The sequence below is a fragment of the Pocillopora damicornis genome, chromosome 7, assembly GCF_964200805.1.
Source record: "Pocillopora damicornis chromosome 7, jaPocDami1.2, whole genome shotgun sequence".
Taxonomy (NCBI): Eukaryota; Metazoa; Cnidaria; class Anthozoa; order Scleractinia; family Pocilloporidae; genus Pocillopora; species Pocillopora damicornis.
Window position 1 is genome coordinate 2,301,239 of NC_142676.1, and position 27,979 is coordinate 2,329,217.

The 27,979-nt window shown below is 37.1% G+C and overlaps 1 protein-coding gene and 1 long non-coding RNA gene across 13 annotated transcripts in view; one reads left to right on the forward strand and one right to left on the reverse strand.

The window, feature by feature from the left end:
- Positions 1 to 45: 45 nt before the first annotated feature.
- LOC113679536 (voltage-gated delayed rectifier potassium channel KCNH5) overlaps positions 46 to 27,979 on the reverse strand; it is a 40,249-nt gene continuing 12,315 nt past the window's right edge. For 6 of the 12 annotated variants that reach the window (XM_089213361.1, XM_089213364.1, XM_027196503.2 and 3 more), the window contains 11 exons: positions 17,563 to 17,696; positions 13,376 to 13,461; positions 10,604 to 10,834; positions 10,348 to 10,467; positions 8,862 to 8,980; positions 6,522 to 6,908; positions 5,942 to 6,356; positions 5,051 to 5,250; positions 4,212 to 4,464; positions 3,593 to 3,789; positions 46 to 1,904 (listed from right to left, as the gene is read on the reverse strand). In XM_089213361.1, the coding sequence (XP_089069487.1) occupies positions 1,167 to 1,904; positions 3,593 to 3,789; positions 4,212 to 4,464; positions 5,051 to 5,250; positions 5,942 to 6,356; positions 6,522 to 6,908; positions 8,862 to 8,980; positions 10,348 to 10,467; positions 10,604 to 10,834; positions 13,376 to 13,454 (2,739 nt within the window). In that variant the 5' untranslated portion in view covers positions 13,455 to 13,461; positions 17,563 to 17,696 and the 3' untranslated portion in view covers positions 46 to 1,166. Of the gene's footprint in view, positions 1,905 to 3,592; positions 3,790 to 4,211; positions 4,465 to 5,050; positions 5,251 to 5,941; positions 6,357 to 6,521; positions 6,909 to 8,861; positions 8,981 to 10,347; positions 10,468 to 10,603; positions 10,835 to 13,375; positions 13,462 to 14,015; positions 14,132 to 17,562; positions 17,697 to 18,686; positions 18,805 to 23,029; positions 23,172 to 23,275; positions 23,351 to 27,979 lie in introns of those variants that run through there. The other 6 variants (XM_089213367.1, XM_089213369.1, XM_089213368.1 and 3 more) reach the window with 4 other exon arrangements.
- On the forward strand, positions 14,808 to 27,551 carry LOC149042011 (uncharacterized). The gene is made up of 2 exons (XR_016188729.1): positions 14,808 to 16,500; positions 27,207 to 27,551. It is a non-coding gene; the product is annotated as an uncharacterized LOC149042011 (long non-coding RNA).

Sequence of the window (27,979 nt, forward strand, 5' to 3'; positions counted from 1 at the left end):
AGTGTTTGAGGCAAGCTTTTCCGTAACAATAACGACCAATCGTTATTCCGAAAGGATTTCTTTTTTTTACTAAGATCTCTTTCCTACAAATAACGGCTTAGTCATTAAGTGTTGTCTACGTAGAAATGCGTATGTTGCGATGGTAACGTGGAGAAAAAGAAATAGAGGAGTATCTTTGTGGAAAAAGTGAGTGACAGAAACTCTAAGTTATCCGCTATGAGCAAATCCGGCGTTTGTACCTGAATATTTCAAGCGATTACAATGCTATGTTAAATTGATAGATAATTAGAATACAATATGACAATTTTTTGTTGCGGTACAACATCAAACATTCTACTCGCTGCCCTTAACCACACCGTAGCATCCTAAAGCTTTTATCACAAACAAAGAAGATTTGACCAGGATTACAGAAGGCACTCTGGATTTTGAACTAACTTCCTTAACATCCTAACTATCATGTCATCATAAGCCTTTAAATTCCAACATCAGTTGCTGTTTCACAGCAAATTTAATGCCAGTTATAACCGAACTTGTGATCGCGCGAAACCAAAAAACATCAAAAATGGCAAACAGATAAACCAAAAGAATAAACATTGCACTCAATTCTAATCCTACGTGTTACAGCCTAGCCTAGGAAACTGATAAATACCTTAAACCTTCTTTTATAAACTGCACTGTTAAATCCCCTTTGACTGACACCCTGCCCCCTCTGCGGCTTTTGAAATGTAACTGTGGCCCAAGTGTGATATATTCTTCGCCATTTATTTTTGTGTCCTAAACTATACCGATTCGAATGGACGGGTTGCATGGTTTCAAAATAGTCTGTGATTTATCTTCGATTCTATTGAATCTGTCAGCCGGCTCAGAACTTATTTGGACAATGCCACAGGTTCTTGCAGCTTGATCTGAAAGAGTACCGTGTTGTTGGAAGAACATTGTCTAAGGATTCTGCGAATTCCAAATAAATCCTGATCTTCTAGCCTCTAACCCTGATGTGATCATATTTGATTTTCCTTCGTGTAGTTCGCTAACGTGAATGACGCGACCATTATCATGAGTCGCTCCTCGTAATAACTGTGCAGGTATCTGATACTACACGAATTTTTTTTCTGGTCTTTACATTTAAATGCCTTATGAGTACTACAGTTAATTTTTTTCCGTGGTCCTCATTTTTTGCCCATTTTAAAGAGGCCTAAAGTTTGAAGGAGTCTGGGATCGGGTTCAGCATTGTTTCTGTTTGACTGGTTGTTCAATAAACTGGCAGCCTGGGCCGAGTTCCGCTCCTGTGCCTGAGTAGTAGAGTCGTCCCACTCTGGCACGCCATCAGCACGAGTCCCCGAGGACCCAGAAGGAGCGAGCCATTCCGGTAAAGGTTCCTCTTTGTCTTTCTGGTTGCTTGGAGCCTCTTCGGGAGGAGAAGTATCATTGAGATATGAAGTAGCAGACATTCTTCCCTTGTCGAAACTAGTACTGGGGGACCCGTAACCCCGTGGACTATGCAAGTGTCCCTGGCTTTTTAAAATAGTAATTATTGTCGAGATTTGCTCTTCTAATTGAGTCATTTTCATATTCATAACTTCGATTTCTCGTCGCACCTCGCCTTTCATTTCGGACAAACTCGAAAGAACGTCGGTACCCGATTCCGGGATGTCGGGACGCGCTCGGACAGTGTTCGACGTCATACTTCTTGTTCGTGTCTTCGGAAGGACCATCATGTCGATCTCTGCTTCACTCGTGTCTCCACCGTCCACCTGATTGTCGTCAAACTCGTAATTCTGCGCCAATTCTTCGACTAGACTCAGCTTTCGATTCTGCTTCCTGTGTCGAAATGTGACACTCGTTGGTCTGTCCCTTTGTTCCTCGTTTGCTATTTCCAACTTTGGGGTGCGTTTACGAATCTTGAGCTGGAGGTTAAAAAAATTAATAAAGCAATTTTCGATTAATTGTCGAGAGTAATCCGGTATTACTTTGTTTTTTTTGCTTCGTTTCGTGGTTTTGTTAAAAAAAAACTCGCGTCACCTCCTCAACCAATCAGATGCAAAACTAAAACCAATCACTACTTGGTCGTTCGCTGTTTCCCGCGCTTTAAGTAATTTGGCAGTTTTTACTTTGAGTTGTCATTGGCTCTTAAAGGTATTTTACTTTCTTCTGATCGGCCGTTGTGATTTCTTTGGTTCTGGTCTTACGAAACTTAATCGAAAAACGCTCTAGTTTATATTCCCTCGATGAAGAAATAAGTCGTAATTTAGTATTAACAACTGAGCTGAAAACATAAATTGGCCACCGCTAAGAGTTAAAAGGCAAACTTTTCGAGCATTAGCCCTTCGTCAGAGAGATTGGAGGAATTGTGCGTTGTGTGTGGGTTTGTATGCAGAAAATGGGGCTACTTTATTGGTGGGAGTATGATGATGAGAAAACAAGAATGAATTAGTTGAATGAAAAGCGCTCGTTGATACCGTAGGGATTAGGAGTAACGAAGAAGGTAAATTTTTGTTCTCGTGTTTGCGGCTTTCCGAACTGCCTAGATGTAGGGAAAGTCCGCAAACTGCTATATGTTGTTTAGAATGATTATGGAGAATAAAGTGTCTGGCGACTGGTTTGGATGCGTCCTCGTCATTTCTTTCTACGTCGCGAAGGTGTTCTCGGATAATTACGTGGTTGTGCTCATTGTGTACCATAATTATCAACAAAGATTCGGCTTGCAAATTGTTTAAACTTGTACGTCTACCTTTTACAACTGTGATTTTAAAATAATATCTCATTGATGGCGGATACATTCGGCTAATATGGTTCGAAGCAACCAGTCAATCAATCAGTCAATCAATCAGTCAATCAATCAGTCAATCAATCAGTCAATCAATCAGTCAATCAATCAGTCAATCAATCAATCAATCAGTCAATCAATCAATCAGTCAATCAATCAGTCAATCAATCAGTCAATCAATCAATCAAGTCAAAAATGCAGTTGGCCAGGCAGGCGGTCAGTTTGTCACCTAGCATGAAGAGTAAGCGCGATTTTAGTGAGCGAGTGCTCAGTATTTTTTTCTGTGACAATCATAGCTGCCATCTTTGATTTTTACAGCAGCGGAAGGATGGGGAGAGAAAGAAGTACCGAAGAGATGAGTAACGGTCAAAAGGAAGGACAAGGGAGGGCTAGGGCAAAAGAAATCCTTCCCAGCCCCTCCCCCCCACCCCCGTCCATTCTAATTTTGAGTTAAGCTGGTCGAATAAACAATCGCAAGCTTGTACCGTGAACTCACTCATTAAGAAGCCTACACTGCAGTCTATAACTGAGTTTGTCAAACAATAAATAAATTAATCAATTAATCATTCCCTCATCCACTCAATCAATTATTCATTCATTCGTTAATTCATTCAGTTTGTCAGTCATTCGTCCGTTCGCTCGATCTTCGTTCATTCATAAAGTCATTCAGCAATTAATCAATGGATCAATCCCTCACTCCTTTAATCAATCGATCTATTGAAGAAATGTAGAATGGTTTTATGGCCAATCAGAGCGCACGTACTATTTGAATTATTTTATAATAGCCAATGAATGAATTAGACTACTTCTACGGCTGGTATGCCTCACCTCATCTCTTAAGTTGTACGATAGCACAAGGTTCTTGGTAAATTTGTTGGCAAAATCTGGATAAAACTCCAGCACCTCGATGAGTGCGTCTCTCTGAATCCAGTGAAGGTCACAATAAGTTAACGCAAATACGTCCACTGCTGACTGACCTACTGTTGGCTCATGACAAATGTTGTCACCAAACACATCATTCTCACCTTTGAGGAAAAAATATCAATGTAAAATGGAAGTGACACTCTAAGTCAATACAACAGTTCTCAAGGAAAAATCGTCTGTTCTCGCCCAAATATCATATATTTCAGTAGCACCCAACCTCTAACAGTAAAGGGATGCTGAAAAGCTCTAGGAACCAAGAGTCTATATCGTGCGATAACCTGACCATCAAGTAACGTTCGAACTTCGATTGCCATGCACCAGACATTTTCCTCTGGACCTTAAACCCTTCTCACGGTCAAGAGAGAAGTGTGAATCTAGCAATACGTCAGAAAAATTCCCTCTGGTCATTGCACTTTTGTTAGTTGGTTACTGAAAATACCGGTACCTTTATAAGGAGTTGTTCAATAACAGAAGATAACAAAGTTTTCCCTTTTATTTATTAATTTTTTTTTCACATTCCTACCTAGTAAACCGACAACAGTTTCTCCCTGTTTGACCTCAAGAGATCCTCGCGCGATAAAGTATATGACGTCCAAACTTTCTCCATGATGAATGATTCGATCACCAGGTGCCACGTGCGAGATCCAAAAGTTGCGGGCAATCGCTCGTTTCACTCCCGTGCTGGCGTCCACGAACGCGGGATTGTTCTCCAGGATCATTCGGTTGAGATGAACGCAGATGTCTGCTTGAAGATCTTTTGGACAATACTTTAAGACCTGAGGTTTAACACGAAGAGACACTTTCAGCGTTTGTGCGATTTGCTTATGCTCACTGAGTTTACGCATGCTTTTTTATTATGCTTAAAGCTTGCGTATGAGTCACGTGACCTGCATCTCCAGTACTTATCCCAGCCTCGGTGGCAAAGTGATAAGGGGTGTTGCTACTCTCCCTCACCCCCTGGATAGGACGCCATTTATTGACTAACCCCACCCAGGGTGCCAGGGTACCTTGACTCATCTGCTATGGAATGGAACGTAGTCATTTCGCGATTTCCAAGATAGCTGATGTAAATTTTATTTATGGCTAATATTTATCAGAAAAGAAATCCTAGTAGTCGTGTTTGAATTACTTGAAAATGTTCCCATTTATCCCGTTTGGAGACAGAAAATGTAGTAATTTCAATGTTTAAGTTTTTTTCCTTTCCCTATTCCCTCCCCCATGTTTGTACCACGTTTAGTGGGGCGAAGATAAAATGTCCACGAGTTATCTAATGGCGTTCTTAACCTTTTGAGATTAAAACGAACCCTTCTAGGTTAAATCCGTAAGAGGACTACGGTAAAGGTTTAAAAAAAAAATGTGTACCTCGTCTGTGTCGATTCCCTTGTTCATTGCCCACGTGGACATGAAGAAGTCAATCGTTCTGGTAGCAAGGTTTGCTGGCAGCTTGTACAGTTTACTAAACTGCTTCATGTTGTCGATTATCGAGTGGTATTTTGCTGTGTTTTTCTGCGCTTGTTGAAGTATAGCAGAGACTTGGCCGAAAATGAGGGAGAACAAGATTGCTAAAACGAATCAAGTCAAAACATTCCTGTTAGATGTGATCCTGAAACTGTGCCTCCTTTCGTTTCATTTTGTTACAAAGTACAGAGCCAATCAGATTAAAGAAGAAAGATGAGTCATAATACGCGACAGGAAAGCGCGGGAAACATTTTCCCACAGAGACGCGAGTAACATATGGTCAGGGTCTAAGTGTTGTAGGTCTATAGAGAGCGCGGTAAAGGTTTGAAATCAGGAAGGAGGAAAGATGGAGTCAGGACTGTATATCTATCCAGTTTTCAAAATGGCTCTAAAAACTGGTTTCACTCCCCTGTACGTAAATAAGATTTATTCTCCTTCTTAACTATAGAAATAGATGATGGTGATTGTTATGCCTCCATCACCGCTCTGTCTGTTTGTATTGATGGAGTAAATCTTTCAGGTGTTGCATAAGGGGCATTTCGATAATAGGTCGCGAAACCAAAAGAAATCTAATCTTCCAGAGGCCAAAACAAAGAAAAATATCGCGCGGAAATTTCAGTAAACTTCTCGAAGCGCAGGGAAACGCCAGTACCCAAGTCCCATATGGTTTAAGTCAGTATCTGATTGGTTGACCGTGTGGAGCGTGTTTTCTAGAAAAACCACAAAGCAAAGTAAAGCAAAGCCAATTAATCTCGACACTCAATTCAAAATTATTCGACAATTGAGCACACTCACCTCCCAGCAACATTGTGATGGATGCAAACAGCTTTTCAGCAGTTGTATTTGGCGAGATATTTCCAAACCCAATCGTTGTCAAACTAGTCAGTGTATAATACAGGGCAGAGACGTATTTTGAGGCAATGGTGGGGCCCGTCGTCAGATCTAATTCATTCGTCCCATTCTTCATTTTGTAAGGAGTCCCTACCTGGTTCCCTAAGATTTGCAGCCAACCGTGCGGGTCATACTTATCGTAGTGGGTGGCGATTAAGTAGAAAAGACAGGCAAACCAATGTGCCACGAGGCAGAATGACAGCATGAGGAGAAAGAACGTAGACGCGCCATACTCCAAGTATTTGTCGATTTTTCTTGCTACTCGCCCCAGTCTTAACAAGCGAAACACTTTCAGGAATCCAAGTAATGTCGTCATGCTCTACAAAGGAGGAAAAATTGTTGGTTATGAAATGATGTAAAAGTTTAATTCCAGCCTGAGAGCGTCGAACTAAAAGTGCAATTTGATAACGTATGTCGTGGTTTTGACAGTAAACTCATATCGTAAGGAAAAACTCGATACTAGTCATTCGAAGTGAAAACTTACAGCGCTGCTATTCGTTACGTAAGTGAGAATCCCGTATGGCAGGGATGAGACCAAATCCAGAAAGAACCAACTGCGAATGTAATTCCAACGAATCATCTTGAGATCGTCAATAACCTCGCCATCCTTCCCAACATAAGTCGTGTGAAAATTCAGGGCAATGTCAGCTAAAAACATCCAATCAACGAGCAGATCCAAGACAGAGACCGCGTCATGCTCGAATGCGAAGCAAACAAGAAATGGCACGGAAATCGTGGTGTAAAGCGTCAGGAAGAGAATCACCCAGTCCCAGGTTGTTTTGAACGTGGTGTAATGGAGGATCACCCGCGGTGGCGTGTGGGGTACGTCAAGTTTGTAATCTGGCAACACATCGTCATTCAGAGACATGAGCTGAAATTCACAACACGTGTAAGTTAAAAAATTTGAACGAGTTTTATATCGTTCAATGACGATGTTTGTATTATGTTGGAATAAATTTTGTAATCCGAGGCGAAAGTAACTTCCGCTGGAAAAATTCCCTTTTGCTTTTGCGGCGGAACATCAGCCAGAAAAGAAAACTGAAGATTCTCCAATCTTCCAAAGGTTGAGGTTTTGAAAGATGGGTAGCACAGAATATGATTTTCATAAGAATTTTTATAGGGAGGGAGTCGGAATACAAAGAACACCGATAAACAAGGGCGACCATAAAACTTGACATGATTCAGAATGAAAGCGTAAACTTGATTCTAGTTTCGAAGTGTCCACTGAACGCTTCCATACGTTTAAAAAATATTGCTACCGAAAAGCGTTAAATGGAATCGCCATTAAAAATGGAGAAAAATTCCAATTACAGTTGCGATTTTTTCTTTTGCGCAATATTAAACAGAGCTCAAAGAGTGTCACTAATAAAGTTTTGGAACATCTGCTTTTTGATGCGACACCTAGTCAAAATGCAAACGTTTTCAACACATATATTTAATTTGCATGACTTCTAGAGCTGAATATTTGTTTGCAGTTTAAGTTTGTACGACTTCCATATTTGACTTCTGTCTATTTACGACGACAGAAGGACACTCTGAACCCAACCCATCCCTCGATCGCAAAGAAATTTTGTTTTTGGCTTTTATGCATCAGAGCTGTAAATTTTATTTTAGCCAAATACGCTAAAAGAGTTGCCTTAAAGTCTCTTAAAATAAATACCCATCGCGATATATTCAGTGTGAAGAAGAACACATTAAATCTTCATAAAATTGGAATTCTTATACCGAGGCGAACATTTTAGTGCGAAAAGAAAAGCGCGCAAATCAACGGAGCGGTGAAAATAGCAGATTGGAAATGTTTTGTTTCGCGGGCAAAGATCAAAGTGGTTTTGTATCTAAACCGGCGCGAAGAATCTGTTATTCTAACTCACCGTCGACTCCTTTCGCCGTCGAAAAATTGTTGCTATTTCTTTAGGTTTCACCGACATATTGATGAATTGTTTATAAACCGTTGACATTAACTGGTAAGATGGAATCAAAGCAACACGGTGTTTATGTTGCTCGATCTTGAAAGGTAGAAAAAGAAATTCTCAGGCTTTGCCTTCAGCAGCAATTAGGAACTCGTATTTCATCCAAACGATTGGGTAATACTGTATTCTTTTTCAGTTAACAAAAGGAGGTCAACTATTTTGAAATTCAAAATTTTTTTTTGCCTCACACCAACGTATAATTACGAAAAATCATTTATGTAAACACACACGCCCCTAGGGTTGAATGCATCCGTAAACATTTGCTACATAAATAAAAAACTTTTTTGATCGGCGAGCGGGCTGTTCACGATTTGAGTTAAAAAAGAATCAGGGTTTAAAAAAAAAAAAACTTAATTGAAAGAGGGCAGAGTATCAAAACTTAGCCCTTAGTAGGGTTACAGTTCAATTTTTAACCGAGAGAAAAATAATCATTTTTTTTTACCATTGAATTACTCTTTATTAATAATTCAGAGTATTCAAGTTGGATGGCAGCTGCATTTATTAGCGAGAGAATGTTTCATTATGTTCGCTGCTTTACCCTTAGGGCTGCGAAAACAATAGAACTACAGTAACGACTACAATAATCATTATAATAATATTCATTTTAGTAATAATGATAATAATAATAATAATACTAATAATAATGATAAAAATAATAAGCCATTATGTGTTATTTTTTAAACGTTCTTTTTGTCGTGAAAGCTCCCTCTCCTAAACTTTATAATTTTGTTCACGCGTTCTGCTTTCTTCTCGTCTTCGATAGGGAAACTTACTATGAAGGAGCATTCTTGCCTTCCCGTTGTTCCGGCGCGATTTATACCAAATTAAATGAAACGACAAACGATTTTACTCACGCTGCTGATTTGCTGGGCGTTCCGTTGAGTTGTGGTTTTCTGTTTGAACGCGACAAGAACTGATTTGTGCCTCGTGAGAGTTTTGTTAAGTCGCGCCCATCCCTTGGGGCCTCCGTTGTCTATAGAAAAGCATATGAAGGTACAAACATTAGGCCTGTACGCGTCTCTTTGAACAGCTTGTAAATCTTTTGTTTGCCTCTAGTTATTAAAATAAAGTCAATCAGTCAATAACTTATCCAAAAAAGGGATACTCATCTTTGAATCTCTCTACTAAAGCAAATATGACCCTCTAAAAGATAAAGATTCTGTTCAATTAGGATAAACCGTTTTCAGGTTGTTTGGATTGGTTGGTATTTCCATATCCTATTGGGAAAAACCTGGTTTAAGTTAAAAGGCTTGATCAACTTTTACAAATGGCTGAAAACCAAAAAGGTATGGGTAAAGACTATTGTCATTTATGCGAGCTTATTGAAGTCAAGCGCGACCTTCAGTGACTGGCCGCTAAACTCACTGTAAACAAAAACAATATGGCAGGTTACTGGTGTTTATTTCTTTCGATACGTTGGAAATGGAAGACGAGGATGAATTCAAAGGGGTGTAAGTCGGAATCGAGTCACAGGCCAGTAATTGCATTTTCTGTTGCCCTCCCTCGGCCTGTAAACGCAGATAAGCCTGGTGCTGAATATTCACGCTTAATACTTCGGATGAAACGAGTTTGAGTACTCGTAACACCTCGAATAGACGTAAAATTTCAGTTCAACAAAAGAATCCTGGGAGCGACGTTGACATGATTGACAGTGTACGATTATATTAGCCAATCAAATGAGCGTGCTGCCAAGGGGTTTATGTCACTGTACGTGGTCTCTTCCGCTGTTTTGCAAATGGGTACTTTTGTAATATAAAGCGATAATAAAAACTCACAGTCCTTTTCTAAAGTCGAAATACATGTTTCCAGAAGTTTCCAAGTTTGTTCTAAAGATATCGCATGGAAGATGTGGTAAGAATTGAAATTCAAAAGCAACCCAACAAAAATATATCAAACCTTAATATCCAAATTTCTTCAACTTTTTTCATTTCCGAGTCTTGAAATATGAATGATTTTGGGCAAATTCTGTCCAAACAGTGTAAACAGAAATGTGACCATTCTAAAACGGTCAAAGTACATTTTTTCTGCCAATAGAGATTCAGCAAGAAGATTGGCTCCACCACATAAGTTTTACCCAAAACAAATAGAGCTATGATGATCCTATCAAGTTGATGACGTCAAACATACCCTGACATGCATTGGGTAGCGAAATTAGATTTTGCGATTCGCGGTTTACTCAACAGGAATATGATACTTTGCGAGGGAAATAGCTGTTCTAAAGATAAATGTACTCAAGAAAGGGTTGACTTAAGGAATCAGCTAAGATAGAGACTTCCGCTGATGGGTTCCTGTTCCTGTTCCTGTTTATTTCACAGGGAGAGGAGAAGGTTTTGTTTTTACCTGTACCGACAATGGGATCTTTGAACTCCGTGATGTCTTTCAGTGTAACAAGGAACAACATCACTTCGCCTTTCTCGTTTTTGATCGGTCCAAGATGGAACAGAACCCACATAGGTGTACCTGAAAGAAGAAATAGAAGGTATAAAATTTTTAAATATGCAATAGTCGTTTATTTTCTGGTGGCTCTAATACATATTTAAACAAAATTGGTATTTTCAGTTCGAGATTGGTCCGCTTTCATAACGTATCATCTTACCGTCTTTTTGATATGCAATAAACTCTTTTTGAATGGCTGTCTTCGCCTGCAAAGCATTATGAAGCTCTCTTATTGTCTCCGGGTCTGTCTGTTGACCAAACAGGAAATTGCAGTCGCAATTTTTCTTCATCACTTCCGCTCGCGTGTATCCTGTGAACTTGCAAAACCCGTCACTCGAGTATACAATGGGATTTTCCATAATCTGAGCGTTCCCAAGTACGAATAACGAGTCTGCAGTCAAAATGAAAACAGAAAAAATGTCGTATTTACCCATTACTTCATAAAGGAATGAATTAGAAAAACTGCCCTATTTTGTTTCTGGAATAAGCTGAGTTTTACAAACGTTTTGATTGGTTCTTACATAGGATCAATTGTAGGACAGACGCTTAAATGACGTCACCATTAATTTTTTTTTCCTTCTTCATTACATAAAACAAATCGATTCCACGTTGCCGTGGGTCTCCTCAGTAATAGAACACAGAAGACGTCAAAATATGATAAGAACATCCGGGACACTCTCAGTTGCGGCCACTCTCCGCCGTTCTTACCATATTTTGGCAACTTCTGTGCTCTATTACGGAACAGACGCACGGCGGCATGGAATCTTAAAAATTTAGCAGGTTTGCTCTTGAAAAATTATTCCCTGCCTGGAATAATAGATAATGTATTTGGTTTCCATAATGACAACAAGAAAACTGTAGTTCTTTGGTTTAAGTTCTTTTTTCTTTTAAGTCCTTCGATTTCTGTCTTCTGACAGAACTGAGCACAATTTTGAAATTTACATCCTGATAACAGCACGTAAAATATGAAAAAGCTCCAGCTATCAACTAATGGAAATATGAAGAAGCTTTTTATAATTTTCACTAAAGAAAACAAAAGAAAACAAAACAAGCTGGTTATTATGACAAGGTGGTTAAAACTTCCTGTGCAGCAATTTCCAAGCAAGCGTCAAACGTATGACGAGCACAAGTTTTGAGTTCCTACTACTCTTTACAACTTCCTGTTTTTACAGACTGCGACAAACGAGGAGGAACTAAAGAAAATTCATATAAGATAAAAAAATTCATTAAACTAGTTCTGACCGAAACTGATCTTTGTGCGAGAAAAAGGTAGTATGTTCCTTCGTCCAAATTAATCTTGTCATTTTAAAACCTTTGTTTGGTTAGGATGAACTCTGAACTACAGTAGGATCAATTATGAAGGTTTTTTTTTTTCCATATAAAAGTGTTTGCTATTTTGATGTTCAAAGTCTCCGCACAAGACAAAGACTTCCCGTCAATTGATAGTGTTTCGCAGACTTACTTTTCAGTCGGAACACGATAAGACGTCTTGTATAATCTCAAGTTTTATCTTTTTTGAAAAACTGCAGATGCTGTTTTCGAAAGAGTGGGAACCTTCAACATTTGTCTGGAACTTTCTGAAAATGACTTGCAAAATACCCCATGGAGTGCCTTGCGAAATACCCGAATTACTGAACTTTCAAAATAATTAATGAAGTCGGATTAACCACTAGTACATACGAACAAAAATTCACTGCAATCTGAAGTTGCACAGACTGATAAGAAAGAAATTTCTAATTACAAAAGCTTCCATTCAAAGGATGCAACGAGTAACCTGTTTTCCAGAGGCGCTGGAACCTTAGACATTTGTGAGGAACTTTTTAAAACTGGCTTGCAAAATACCACATGGAGTGCCTTGCGAAATACCCGAATTACTGAACTTTCAAAATAATTCATGTAGTCGGACTAACCACTGGTACATACGAACAAAAATTCAGTGCAATCTGAAATTGCATAGACTGATGAGAGAGAAATTTCTAATTACAAAAGCTTCCATTCAAAAAGATGCAACGAGTAACCTGTTATTTACCTTCAATATTTCCATGACTGGCTAATTACACCAACTTCAAATCAAAACGATCTCAAAATGTAAATATCCAATTCGGTTACATCAAAACGCCTTAGTAACCGATACCTCAATTTGAATCACTTCATAAACTACGAATTAGAGTATATAGAACGACTAGGTTTCAGCGAAATCAAAGGAGTTTATGAATGCCAACGTAATCAGGACTTCACTACACAACAGAAAGCAAGATCCAGTTTACATGTTCAACAAATTATTCATATACATATAGACAATTTCAAAGGTGTTTAAACGAGAAAAATACAAGATATATTAAGAAAGAAATCTAAAAATGTGTATCGCAGTTATTAAATTTAAAGATTACAGTCTTGTAGAATAATACAGTAAACACTGACATGGAAAAAACAATCATATTCACACATAATTTAAAGAAGGAAATTTATATCACAGTTGAATATCTTCGTATTATTCTCTACGGAATTATCCGTCCGTTTACATTAAGCGAATTTTATAACTGCCGCCAGTGTGTCGAAACAAATTACTTTGTCAAAGTCAGGATTCCTTGCTTAAGGGGCCCTTCTGGTAGTGTATGAAGCTTTGTTTAGGCTAGTCTATTATATTTTCTGATAGCATATCACCGCAAAACAATCAGAGAGTCAAACAAACTCAAACTGGATATCTCATCATATCAACAGGATTTTCAAGCTTTGAAAAATGACAACAAAGGTCATTATATGTTAAAACAAAAATCATCCTCAAAGACTCAATGTGCTAGAGACTGCAACTTTAGATTCAGAGATGAAATTCAACGCACGATTCTTGTAGTTTTTGTTCCAATATTTATGGTAATAATGTTTCCTTATTTTACAGACCTGTTTAGCATATTTACAATAAAGCAATACTTACGTAGTCCATTTGAACGGCGTACAACATTTTCCAGAAAAGTATTTTGAGGCACAACAAGTCCTCTTCGTCCAACTGGCATCTCGTCCCTGAAAACACATTCATTCAGCGATCGTAAACCATTGGTTCGGTTATCCTAAATTGAAGTTATCATTACTGTAAATTGCGAAAAATCAACATGAATATTCAAGTACAAATATTGCCTATCTAGAGTACAGATTTGAAACTCCTGTTGTTTGAATGTCGCCGTGTTGACACGTGATCAGTTGGAGGCCCTCTACACCTGTTTTCCAAAACAATACGTACGAACATGGCAAGTTGATATTAAGACTTCAAACCCAGTGAAAACGGTAGAAAATACATCGTACAACCTTAAATAAATTGGATTAAAAACAGTGAGGTTTTTTATGGCTGGCTTTAAAGACTTAATCAGTGAAATTTGTTGAGCACCCGTATGGTGTGTGTTGATCTATATCAGACGAAGAACGTTCTGGTTAGGGAATTTCTCAGATCATAATCTTGACTAAAGTTCGATTTTTTTTTTCGGAAGTGAGGGCAGTGTTTGTCCATTGTTCCCAAAAGCAATTTCAGTTGTAAGCTTGATATAAAACTGAAGCAAACCAACCAAGACATTAATGCTTACATGTTTAAGCTGCTTGATTAGAAGTCTTGAAGAACGGTGCCTTTAACACGCGTTTCTTATCGTGTTAGAATAGACGGCTTTTCCAACCCTCAATTTTTGACTATTTGCTTTTATTATCCACACCGGGAGAAATTACCATAACAACAATACTTCCACCACTCAGAACTGAGCGTTTGACGAAAATGACATTTGGTTAGCGGTAGCACCGCCCGAGAGACATACGTCAATTTTTTCTTGACAAAGACTTTATCGTAAACACATGAAATATTTAACAGTATATTTCGATATGAAAGGCACGATATATTCGTTAGTTGAAACCAAGTTTTACAAATTGCGGAGAAAAGAACACAAACGAAATGAGGAAAGTTACATCTTTAAGGAATCACTTTGATTTTTGATTTCGTGCAGACACCTGTCACTCAGCTCACTTGATTGACAATCGTCAAAAGTCATCGGCAAACACAACCGACCAAAAGTGTCTAAAATGAATACTAAAAAAATTGTATAAATAATTGGCTAAAGTGGACAACTGCAAAATGCCTTCTTTCGAGACATAAGTAAAACATCGGTTATTTGTTTCTATTTGGCTACAGAATGGAATATTGATAAAAAAGTTTAGAAAATAATGCTCTCCGGGTGTTCTAATAAACTGCACCAAAAAAGATAATTTTTCACACTTTGCTGTATAGTGTTACTGCCGTGATGAAAAGTAATCATAGGTCGTTACAATTAAAAGGTTTTAGATCGAATTAATTTATGAGGAGAAAAATATTTTAAAAAACCCAGCGAAAATTAAATAACTGACCACAACTCTCTCAGATTTGCTTTCCGCTTGTTTTTTTTCTCTAAAATATTCGCCACATTTTTATTTATTATGATTTCGAAATATGGAAATAGTCCCTTCGTTCATTTAACTACGCTACAGGGAACAAATACTTAGTGAATGGCGCCATGGAATTAAAAATTAAGTAACTGTGTTTTGGCGTTTTTTTAGTTAGGCAGCCTTAAAGACTTCATGCATTTTGAGTAATTCTAGCGTTGTTTTTTATCGCATTTGATGTTCAGACAATTTAATTTCCTTCAATAAAATCTTACATTAAGCAAAAAGAAAATATTTGAATAACAGAACGGATTGGTCACGTAATTGAGGTAACCTTTAAGGATAGTTAACGATTCTTTTCTTCAGGTAATTTCGCACAGTAAGACCCTGAGGCTCCTAGCTTATTTATTTCAATTCTCCTCAATTTAGGCGGTCGTCTAAATTTCTATTCATTTGGACTTTTGAGGAAGGATTCTCTCAGCTTGACACGCCCTTTGTCGAAGGAAATTAGCCTACAACATTTTAACTGTCCATGAAAAAACCAACTTTACTGTTTCTCGCATATATACGCATTGCAGACCACGCAGCTGAAACTTTACTCTACGAAAGAGCTCTGTTGGACAAAAGTTGCCCCCACGAAAAAAAAACAAAACAAAAAAGATATTTTCTTTTCTCTACATAACCCGCACAGGATAAAGCTGATTCAAGTTACAAGGTTGAAATCGAAAGATAAAATTGCTAAGATTTGAATTTACATTTTATTTGCCGTTGTCCCAATATATCTTTGGACTTGGATCTTATAACAAAGCACATATCTCGAATTGTTGACTTTCGAACGTTCTAAAACATTCGTTTAAGCACTCTAAAAATGCCCCTGTCTCTTGCACATGTAGCCAGCCACTGGTATCTTTCAATCGTAACTGCATTTCTAAGCGCGATGTGACTCAAGGTCAAGTGGAAAACCATTCAAAAATGCATGACTAACGGAATCCTGATTTAACTATCAAGGTTACGTGGGAATGTAAGTGATGGTAACCACAAATAAGAGAATTTTTTTAACGTGTGATAACATTTTGCAAAAGGTTTAAAGCATTTTGTACTAATATATCTATTATTTATAACCATAACTTCTAGGATTCCTACTCATTGTAGTTATAAATTGATGTTTTTTGAGAAAATATTTCCATAAAATGACTGGCGAGACTATCTAACAGTGTATTTCCACAACTATTTTTTTATGACGTGATGATATTTCAAGATTTTTCCAATTAACGTTAACAAAGCTGAATATTGAAAATTATTTTTATCTACGCAGATGAACTTATCGCACTGTTTGAGACGTGAGCAGCAATATGATGGGCAATGTATTATTCAAATAAGAATGGGGCTTTCGTAAAATGAAAGAATCCCTAAGGGAAGGAAAGGGAGGGGCCCTTTATCTGGTCAAAAAGGTCACATGCTACCCCACAGGGTATAGTTTTCTTCAAGGTGGTCTTAAAGTTGTTTGGAAACGCGTTTAACTCTACGTCGAGAGGTATGGGTTCGAGATCTACCTGGGTAGTGCTCTTGGGCAAGACACTTCGATCTCACATTGCTTATCTCCACCTTGAAGTAAATGTGGGTACCAGTGAAATGTCAGGGAGGCCGAAAGAAAAGTTGAAATAGGTATGTCTGTTTTCCTGAAATCTATTCTGTGCTTTTTGGATCTTACTTTGTTTTACACCGTCAAAACTAAAAAATTATCGAAGCTGAATATATTTTTAGGTTAAGTTGTCATGAATGTTTATAAAAACTGTAGTTGGTCGCAATGACATTATAATTTTTGTAAGAAGCTGCCTCGTGGAAATTTCAGCTTATCACCGCAAGCGCACCTTTGGCGTCCAAGCGCTCACTATTACTTCGTGCGATGTTTGGCCGCCATTTTGGATTTTTGATGCCGAGGGAGGCGGGGGAGAGAAGGAAGTATATACCAATCTATTGGATGATTGGTGGAAGGAGGGGGGAAAGGAAACATATTTTACTATCCCTCCCTTCTCAGTGGAATCTAATCGTGAATAAAACAAGGCGGCTTTCGAGCCTATAATGAGAATTAGCACTCCTTAATAAGATGCTACCTCACATATCGATTTCATCTTAAGCAGTTTTGAGGTAAGCTAATATGGGAAATACTTCTTTTCCGTGTAATCAAGATATTTCCATCCGTTTAGATATTTAAAGATGCCGAAATCTGTTTCAAAAATTTCCAAGGTATCTATAAAAAAACACTGCTTTTACTGGCCAATAAACGTAGCAAATTCTTGCTTCACTCCCACTTTTGAGCAAACAAAGAATTAGTTATTGAAAGCTGACTGTGAGTACAAGAAAGAAAGAAAGAAAGAAAGAAAGAAAGAAAGAAAGAAAGAAAGAAAGACGCAGGAGAGAGGGAGGTGCTTTGAGTTACCAAGAAAGCAATCAAATTTTTGCAGAACATCACTTAATACTGTGCATGGCTGAATCCTCGAGTGGGCGAGGTGAAGCGAGTTCTGGGTAGTGTTTGCCGAGAGCGCACATTCACTTATATCAACATCATGCTTGTTATTTCACGCTTATAAATTGTTAAATAAATGTGTTCACTTTTTCTCCTACACCTTTTATCGTGATACTTCTTGCCAAAAATAACTTAATGACGAATGAAAACGAGGTTTCATTTTACAAAAGTATAACTCATCAAACCTTATCTAATCTTACCTTATCTCCCAGTAGAGGATTTCCAATTTCACAGCTACTTCAAAGAAACGCCCACTCTTGAATGAACTGCTACCGGCCGCTGTGGTATATTCGATTCAGAAACAGGTGACAAGATCTTGTGAATACCTCTCCATCTGAAATTAATAAGTAATGTTTAGGCCAATTTATCGTAGGAGACATAATAATTATGGAAAGTAAGCATTTATTACCCGAAGGATACCTAATGTTTTGGCGACAAGGCTGACTTACTGTCTGCTTCATGCATAGCGGTTTTCACCATTGTCCGACAGAAGGACTTTGTGCGTATACCCTGACACATTCTCTTTTTTCAACTGTGGAATTCCGGATTCCGGGAATACGAGTATCGATAAAAACACTTCTTCACCTAATTAAGCCAACTCTGAAAAAATTCCACCTCACAAATATTGAGCAAAAATTTTCATCAAAATTTGTTTATAATTATAACATGTGAACAAAAGTATAGAGCTTACTAAGAAAATCGAAAGTTGTTCCCGCTTTGGTTTGATGTCGCAAACCAGAGTCATTTGAGCTCTTTTACAAAACACACGGCACCATTTAATGCTAAAATGCTGACAAGGTTTTTTTTTATGGAAAGTTTTAAAAGGGAATAGACGAATTATGCATTTTAATAATCTATTTTCTTGACACATGCGCCGCCATTCCTGACATGTAACACTTACTTTTAATTCGGCCATTTGCAGCGAACAATAAAAAACACAATGCAGATGATTTATTTTCTTTGTGCTTTGCAAAATGTTAGAGAATATACTTTTTTTCCTAATACGAACCAAACGTCTTTTTGATGCTTTCCGTTCCGTTTATCTGGGGTTTGACCGCCGATCAAAATTGAAAATATATTTAACACAGATCTCTAAGATTCAGCGCTGCATCATGATGCGCTACCGCTGTTTGAGCTCCAGTGCTGAACGACTAATCTTTTTTTCAGTGCTAATATCTTAACCGGCATCAGTGCAAGTAGAAAGCACAGAAAGTAGGACGCGGAGATTGCAAAGTATTTGTAATCATGCACCGTTAAACGTCGCTTAGCAAGTACCTATGTTGTCATTTCACCGCTATATTTTGGTTATACACTTCAAACTCACCTCAAATTCAGTTGAATACGACTCGATTAGCACACTCGCCTTTTCTTTGTGAACGTTTTGCAGAGTATTGAATGAAACGTAGAATGATATTGAAATAGGCTGAATTTACACTTATTTTTATTCAACGCTACGTCACGAACAATTTAAAACCAGGTGTTCCAACGAATTACCTTTCCAAATCATTCTCAAAAATGAGTTATTATACATCTTGGAGTTTGACACTAATGAAATGCAAGCGAAGCTTTAAAGCATTTTAATGTAGTTAAAAACCGTTTTCTGTTTTACCCGCTCAAGGCCGTATATTAATAAAGTTAAGCTTTCTCTTTCAAACAATGCTCGTTCGTTCGATTCCAGTAGCATGAATCTTATCTTGCAGAATTAAAATCCCTACTAAAAGATAAAGGTTTTGCAATGAATATACGCAAATAACGCGGTCTAACTGTCACGAAGCATTTATATTAACACTTCACGTTACGATAGCAGGTGTATTTAAATGTGTCCTCAGTCAGTCAAGAGATTCTCCAATGTTTAAGACAAAAACCATGACTCTTACAAAAAGTACATAATTCTGTAAAATACTTTTTTTTCTTTTCGGTTTTCAATGGAGATCTTGTCTTATGTAAGCTCGGTTGAAAATCCACTGACCGTACTGCACACCAAATAAGCGATAAGCGTGCCAATCTCCAGGACATCTGACACAGAGACATTATTAACAAAAGCAATTTGAAAATCTCCTGTTAAAACGCCCACTAAAATACGTCAGAACGTGTCTCCTTAGCCAATCATTTTATTTTAAAAAGTTGTAAGTTTTGAAATATTTGCCCGGCAATCCCAATTTGCATTTATTACAACCTTAGCTACTGATAACCTTGGCATCAGTTCGCATTCAATTAAATTTTGACACGCCAAAGCGATTAAGCGCATTTAAGCGATTTCCGATGCCGACTAACTGAGCAATTTAATCTTCGAAATGTTTTTTTAAAGGGAGGGGGAGCAAGAGTAAGGGGAATTTTTTTCGCCAAAATGCCCTACTTATAGTTTCTTATAGTCTTTACAAAAGTCCACTTTATGCGAATTGCCACGCAATTTCTCGTTAATATCAAGTAGGGATTATTATTTGAACTAACATCAAGAGAATGTAAGGAGAATCTGTATTGAGATCTTGAGAGTCAAAGGGCTCAACTAAATGTGGCTTGGTTCAATCACTAAAATCGTAGATTCTTTCACGAATCTAAGATTTTACCGTTAAAAAGTTAATTACAAAATTTCGACATCCTTCTTACCATGGAGGTGTAACTCACTGGTAGAGCGCTCGCTTTACATGAGAGAAGTTATGCATTTTAAATCGTGGCTGGAGACCAACTCAATCCTTCATTTTAAGATTTCCTGATAAACTATTGAGTGTCAGCATTTCACTAAAAACTTGGTTTCCAGAGTCAGCATCGTATGATTGCCACTTTCCCTATATGTGGCTTCGTAGCTCAGATACTATTAATACTATCTAGGGGCAAGGGTTCGAATCCCGTCGAAGCCTGTATTTTTTGGGCTTCTTTTCCGAAATTTTGGTAATTGCATCTCTCTCGTTTAAAAACTACAGCTCATTATATAATTTATTTCATTAAATGAGCGATGTGATTCAATATCTTCCTCATATATCGGCATACAATAGTTTGCTATCAACGTTGGTGATGCTGGAACCAAGAACATGGCCTTACTAATTCTATTCACTCGATCGATACTTTTGAAATTTCTTATACATGCAGTACACTGGACGCATGTTACATATGAACCTAGTTTCTGGCCAAGCCTAGTAACCCCTTTCCCAGAAAGTTTATTGAAGCTGAGTTGGTCAGGTACGTGAAACATTTGTGACATGTGCTTTCGTTGATAAAAAATATTACGCAACATTATGCATTAGCAGAGAAAACATGGACGGTCACTGACAAGCCTGAGTTTTCTTAAGCAAAGAAAACTTTCTGACGATACTCGCCAAAGCAATTTTGCTGTAGGATAATAACTTTTCCTCCTTAAGTCCTTAAGCTTGTTCGTTTCCTTGGAAGTATTTCAGACAATTTCAAAAACTTGTACGTCAATTTTCAGACAAGAGGACTTGCCAGATAAAAACTTGCCAAATTTTTACATCGACACTGTTACAAAGAGACTTTCCAGGGAAATTGTCGAAGAAACTTATCCACGACAAAATAAGTTGACACACAACGCTCGCGTAGCAACTTTCGGGAACAATAAGATAACGAAATTTAAAATATGAATTGCAGTTGCTTCAAAAGCCACTTCCCCAATTCAATGTTGTAAATTCACAAAAAGCAAGTACAATGTTCAGCAAGGGTACAGATAGTAAAATTAAGGGTATTTCCGATAAAAAGTGATATGATATTGTGATCTTAATGGCAATGTGACAACAAGTTTGTCACGTAGACTTTTTAGCTTGTGTAAATAGCGAAGAATATATATTCGATTTTCTGCACTGCTTGGGTTTTCCCTTTGTTCCATATTCTTGAGGGATGAATTTGATATTTGTGTAAATAACCTAACTGTGGGTGATAGCACAACATAGAAAACAATAATTTTAAGAACTGCCCACCAGTAAACACTGCATGTTTAGTGTTAAATAATTGCGCGCATCTCAGTGGGCTGGCAAATGCTTAAGGTTTTTCATTTTATACCCAGCCCACTCTTCACTTAGTAAAAGTTTCGGTGATGGTTGAGGCAATTAAGACCCACAGAACCTCAAAGAAAGTTGTTGTGTTTAAAAATAATATAAGATAATGCGGTCAAATTAGCCCAGCGGAAAACAATGAAGCATTTTCACAACAGCGTAAGTACAAAGGTTCAATCTCTTTGAGATCTTCCCCTCTTCGACACCAAGCTTTGTTTGGCAGCGTGAAGCTCTAGTCTTCATGAAAGAAATTATTATTTCAAAGGAGTACTGTTGTTTACAATACCAAACTATAAACAAAGCAGAAATTACCTGCTGACAAGATACCTTGCTGGATTTTCAAGAAAGTTTTGAGATCATACTTAGCTAATATAATTGTTTTTCAGCATGCGAGTCTATGAAAGACCACATCTCAGAAAAAAAAAACTCATGTGAAAAATTTAATTTCAGTAGTGAGACTGACCATCGTGCTCATGTGTTAAAATCGTAGCAAATTTCACACAAAGTTTTGAAGATAAGAATGAAATAAAAGCGGAATTGAAACTCAACACCATGTAGTCAAATTTGTGGTTTTGATAAATTTACAGACCGCGGACTCAATTTCAGGAACTCAATAAATTAACTTCAGAAATAAGCCCGCTGTGGATATATCTAAAAAAAATAGCAAGTTATTATTATTATTCCTGAAAAGCCAAACTATGGAGTTGTGTAAGATAAACGAATATCAGAGGAACCTTACTGATAAACCACTCCGAAACCATTGTTGTCTGAAAAACTAAAATAGGCCCGTTATGAAATAGCCTATTTCACTGAAACAGCTAATATTTCGCTTCCACGTTCAAACTTGAAAAATAAAATTTGATGTATAAATGTTAATATTACATTTGGGAGAAAATTAATGGTATTTCTTATTTCAAGTAACTAGATCGTGGAGAGTACAACACAGGCTGTTCGAAATTGAAAAAAAGAAAGTTTAGAATGGTCAACATAAGCCCAGTTTATTTTACCAATAAACATATAACGGGAAATTTTCAAGACTTCCGATATGATTTATTAGGGCACATTTGTTTTAAAATGGGAACACATAGCAGTGGAAAACGAAAAAAGCCGCCGCCTCTTAAATTCTGCTGCGTATTTCTTCCACTTCGTAGTAAAAAATATGATAAAAACTGCCCTTCTCATATTGCAGCTTTCTGAGGGTCATCTCTTTTGGGAGTCTCTATCAATAATTTTATCGCAATTTCGGAACTTGACGAATGCGCGTCTTAGCAATGCATTTCATTGTTTTTAAGCTGCAAAGTTCAATTATTCAACTTACCTAATCTGTTGGAAAATCTTTTAAGCTAACCACCAAATAATATTAATGGCCAATAGTAATTTTTGCGTCGTTTCACCTGTGTATCTAGAATACCTCATTCACTAGATTACCTTAAGGGACAAACTTGCCATGAATAGTTTTGTAATTCTGAAACTGACTTGGCGTTCGACTCATACTCTTACTAGGATTTTTTATTCTTGAATATTAGGCTCTGCGAGTGTCGTATTTGCGTTTACATAACAGCTAAATACTTCCTGTTTATAGCTATGATAGCTTTTAGCGAGCGATATTCTTTAGATGCAAAATATTTTAAAATTTTTATCGTCCTGCAGTGACAACTTTCCTTACCTGAATTCGTCGTTTCGAGAGTTACGCATGAAGATAATCGAATATGTAAAACCTGCAGATATATCGTTGGAGCGATATTCCTTGCGGATTCATACGGGAAGAAATTCGCCCAATTTACATATCATTTTTTTACACCTTCCAACTCCAATTATGTGTGGGGCAAATTGCCAAAATTAAGCTGGTTGCAGTATTCATTCTGCTTGAACGGAAACGACGAGAGGCACTACTCATTAATTTTAACAACACCTGATTTGATGCTGAAGTTGTCCAAGTACAATTGTTTGAAAGTTTGCCTACCAAGGAGTGACTGTGATTTATCCTCTATAACAAAACAACGAAGAATCAGTTTAATTTGTTCATTTTGATAAATTTAAAAATATCATTGTTAAATGTGATGTTTAAACTCTCCAGTATCTTTAGCTAAATAATTACTTCACAGAATTTCAACGCTCCTAAGGCATTGTAGATAACTTTCTCGCTGAAATTTTTAGGCCATTTTTTTCAAACTATTTAATTCTTATATATTTAGTAGAGGTTCTTATATACTTTTAAAATATCGAGCATTTTCATATTTGTAAAAAAATGGGATGGTTGTGAAACGATTTAATAATATAACCCAACAATGGTATTCATTCTCACTTTTACATTAATGCCGACATAAAACAAATAATTAGAATTTTCGAAATGAAAACAACTATACTGCGCCAGGGCAACCTTAATTCATAAAACAAGTGTGTAAAGAAAAACCTTTTTAAAAACAATTTTGCACAATCTGTAAGAATGAAGCGAGCGTTTTGTACGTAAAATTTGCCTAGTATGATTTTATGTAGTTTAATGTTTAGAGCCGAGGGAAAGAGATATTCCAAATTTCAAAAGAGAAAATATATTAATTAGTCTGATATCTCCTCCCCTCAGTTCAATATAGTGATGTCTTTTCAATGGTTTCCAAAGACAACCAAAATCTATTAGACATCTTGTCATCAGTCTCCACAGACAACAAGCATCCATCTCTTTATGTTTTTCTACACTTTAAAATTTAATCAGTCAATCTATACCATGAATGGTCTTCCAGATAATTCTCTCTCCGGCTGAAAAGATATAAACGCAGAATATCTTAAACCAAATCAAATAATATTGATTTTGTGCAAAATTACTGCCAAAATTATTGTCTATTCATTCAATCAAATTTTCGCTCATTCATACAAAGTATGTATTTTACGCGATGTCATATATCCTTCAACTCTTTAACCGAAAAACATCGAGACAAAGACATAAAAGTAAAAAACCACATTATTTAAAGTTACTAAATAAGAATTATTTCAGTGGTGTTCTACTGATGTCTATTTAAAACACTGGATCTCAAATCGTTCCTATAGACTCGTAGTCTGGGTCCGTTTTGTTATGTTTTTTATTTCTGTCGTAGAAAACTAATTTTTATTAGTTGTTGTCATTTGTAGAGAAAAATTTATAGATTGAAAAAAAAATATACGCCTTACACACGCATGGTTTTTGCAGCCTTAAAAATACTTGGTGAAAATTAAAAGTTCTACAATTTCTAACGTCTGGTTCCAAATATGACCGGCTAATCTTCCACACTTTAGCGAAGAATGGAAATTTTTAAGCAAGAAGAAAATTCCCATTTAAAGGAAGATTGAGATAATCAACAGATTTGTTAGTCTTGTTGGCGTCAAGCATGTGGACGAGAAAATAAATAACTGTCAGGTATTTAAAAATTCAATGAGACAGAAACACTGATTACATGGCGAATAAAGAACGAAATCCAAGGTGTCTGATTAAACGATCTATTGTAAATCGCTCTACACTGTAAAAACTTGTATATGCGGTACAGAAAATGAACTAGCATTAATTATAATTATCAAGATAACAATTTGCGGTCGCAGAGGAACGCATAGCTGTGTGGGCGGCTTTTCTTTAAAGAAAAAATATATATATACATTCCGTTTTTTACGTCAATTCAAAATCCACTGAAAATATTCTTAATATCGTTATTTGCTTCGTGTATAGCGCAAGAAAAATACGGGTAACTCGAAATTGTTCGATCCCATCGAACCTCTATGCTCCCAACAGAGGTTTTGATATCGACAGAGAAGTTCAAGCTATGAATTGGGTTCGTACAAGACAGCCTCTTTTTATGTTTTCTCAATGTATGTCCGAGTCAAGTAAAGCTATGACGATGTATTGATATCGTGAAAAGGAACTATCTTTTTAGAGGGTAGAAATACCAATTGTTGCCCCCTTCTCTTAATAGAAATGTTGGCAATAATATCAAAAATACTCATAATAAAAATAATGATGATGATAATAATAATAATAATGATGATGAGATAATAATGATAACGATAAAAATGATAATAATGATAATAATAATTAAATCATTTTGCAAGAACTGGCATAATGTAGTTTCAGTACGTTAAGTTTCCACAATTTTCCTGGTGCTCAGATTGCCAAGACCATTCATAACATTTGCGAACAAAACTGCATCTACAGCTGATTTGATAATTCACTTTCATCGAACGATTTGAAAGGCAAAGAAATATAAGACGAAGCTCAAAAGAGGTAAACATTACCTCCTGCACGTACCTGAAACCTGTTTTAAGCGAACAGCCACGGGACTAAAGCTTTCTGTGGTGCTCCTTATACAGATTATTGTGAATTGTGCGATGACAACAAGTTGACTGTTTGCACCAGTACAACGTGAAACATACACTGATCACTAGTATTAGTGTGGCGGAGAGGGGCTAGAGAGGGTTGGGATGCGGGAGGACGTTTCGCGGTGACTTAATCGTTTTCATTGCGTCGTTTTCAGTTTTCTTCAATCTCTCTTTAAATGATAACAAAAAAAATGGGTAGAGATTTTGGAATGATCTGGGAGTTGACGAGCAACAAGAAAATCTTTAGGGCCCCTTCTTCCTTGTTTGATGCAATCCACAGTTGACGAGGGCACTGAAAAACTGCAACTGGTTTACGGTAGTTTGTAACTTCCAACGATGCTTATTTTTCAAAAGTTAATGTTACCATGTGGGCTCATGCCCAGGTACCAAATCACAGAGCATCACACTTTACACGACTAAAATACGTCCCTCACATTTCACACCCCAGACACACTGCTACGTGGAGCGGGAAAAGATCGCAAGGCAAATAAATTGTTCGTTTTACGCCAATTTTGTGACTCATGAGTTCCTTTTCTAGTTTCTTTGGGGATCACAATTGATCTGTAAATCGTTTCAACGTTGTTCAAGAATAATTTCTATAGTCATTACACTTATCAGCATCGCGGGAAAAACTGCGGTAAATCGCTGCCTATTATATGAGCTTCGAAGGTAACTCTTTAAGAAGTCAATATACTGGGAATTTTGCTGAACATTTAGCTTCAAATCGTATAAACTAGCTTTACCTTTTCCCGCCTACGGCAAAATTGCGAAATATAAAATTAACAAATACTTAACATGAAAGATAATGAATACGAAGAAACAGACACACGCCCCACAAGAGTCATGTCTCTTAGTTTCTTAGTAACAATGAATTCTGCAAGTAATACACAGACACAGCGGGGCTGCAGCTGAAAAAACTACCGCTGAAGCCCCTATGTTTCTCTTTCTTCATGTAAAGTGTTGCATTTTCTACACAGTAAACAGATTCTAAGGGAAATGCACACATTTTGGACAAAGAATGTAAATTGAACCCAATGTTATGTATCTTACTAAGGCAGGGGGCGTTTTTTTCTTTCATAAGTCACACGGCTCATCAATGAAAATCCAATCAATCGAACTGGAAGTGAGCTGAAAACTTCTGAGACGCCAACTGCGATTTTGTCGTGAATAAACCCACCGGGTGCGACATTGTGCTTTCAACGATGGAACCATTTAAGTTTCTGTTGTGTAAATCAGCTCTGTACCGTATAACATTCGAGAAAAATTTGCTGGTTGAAATTTTCCCCTAATAAGAAAGAGATTCCCTTACAGTTAAACTCCGTAGCATTTGCTACCTTCACTCAAAAAATAAACTCTGCATTCGAGTCAAGGATCAATGCGTAATCGCATTTCTTCGAAAGGTCCATTCAAAAATACCATATGTCGTGTAGTATCTCTATTTAACTCGGAAAGTTATGTAAGGTGAATTCATTATCTTTGTTTTCTTGTTCTTTGTTGCTGTTCAGCTGTTCGAACAAAGAATCGCAAGACATATTTCCCAGCAGAGATGGTGGTCATTTCGAACAACAACACTTTGATGTGCTAAACACAGACAGTCGCCAATCCGCACAAGAAAAAAATTCCGCTAAATTTCCACACTACATGGCAAGTCAAGAGCGTATCTACACAATTCAGCCAAAGTCAGAGACATGCTCGAGCGGTTTGCACAGAGCAAGATGATCCACGGGTACTTCAATAGTTTCTTATGATATATGTGCATAAATCTCGTTGATAGTCAAGGAATAAAATTACATCACGGCTGTTAAGATTGAAATACTGGTAAAGAACGAAGTATCGTTCAAGGCAAGTTTTGGCAAGGAGAAATACGATGAATTTAGCGGGAAATTGTAGGGGGAACCTCGGCACAGCATTCAACTCGTGATGAACCACAGGTACTGGGGAATAATAATTGGTTTCTAAGCTCTACGATTGATCGTGTAATTTATAGAAAGAGATAAGAAATTAATAACAAGAATAAAATGTCGACAAAAAATTAAAATTTTGAACAGATATTTCGAATTTCTCTTAAATGAAAATGACAAACTAAATGATCAGTTTTCTTTATAACAAAGAAGTAGATGTATTACTGTCATTAAAGTTTCCATTGAGTACGGAACAACAACCCAAAAAGAAAAAATTCTATATTTTGAAGTATCGAAGGCATCCACTGAATAAAACAAAGTCTGCATCTCCGCAAAATTTGATTTCCCAGCTGCTAACATAATTTACATTCTAAGAG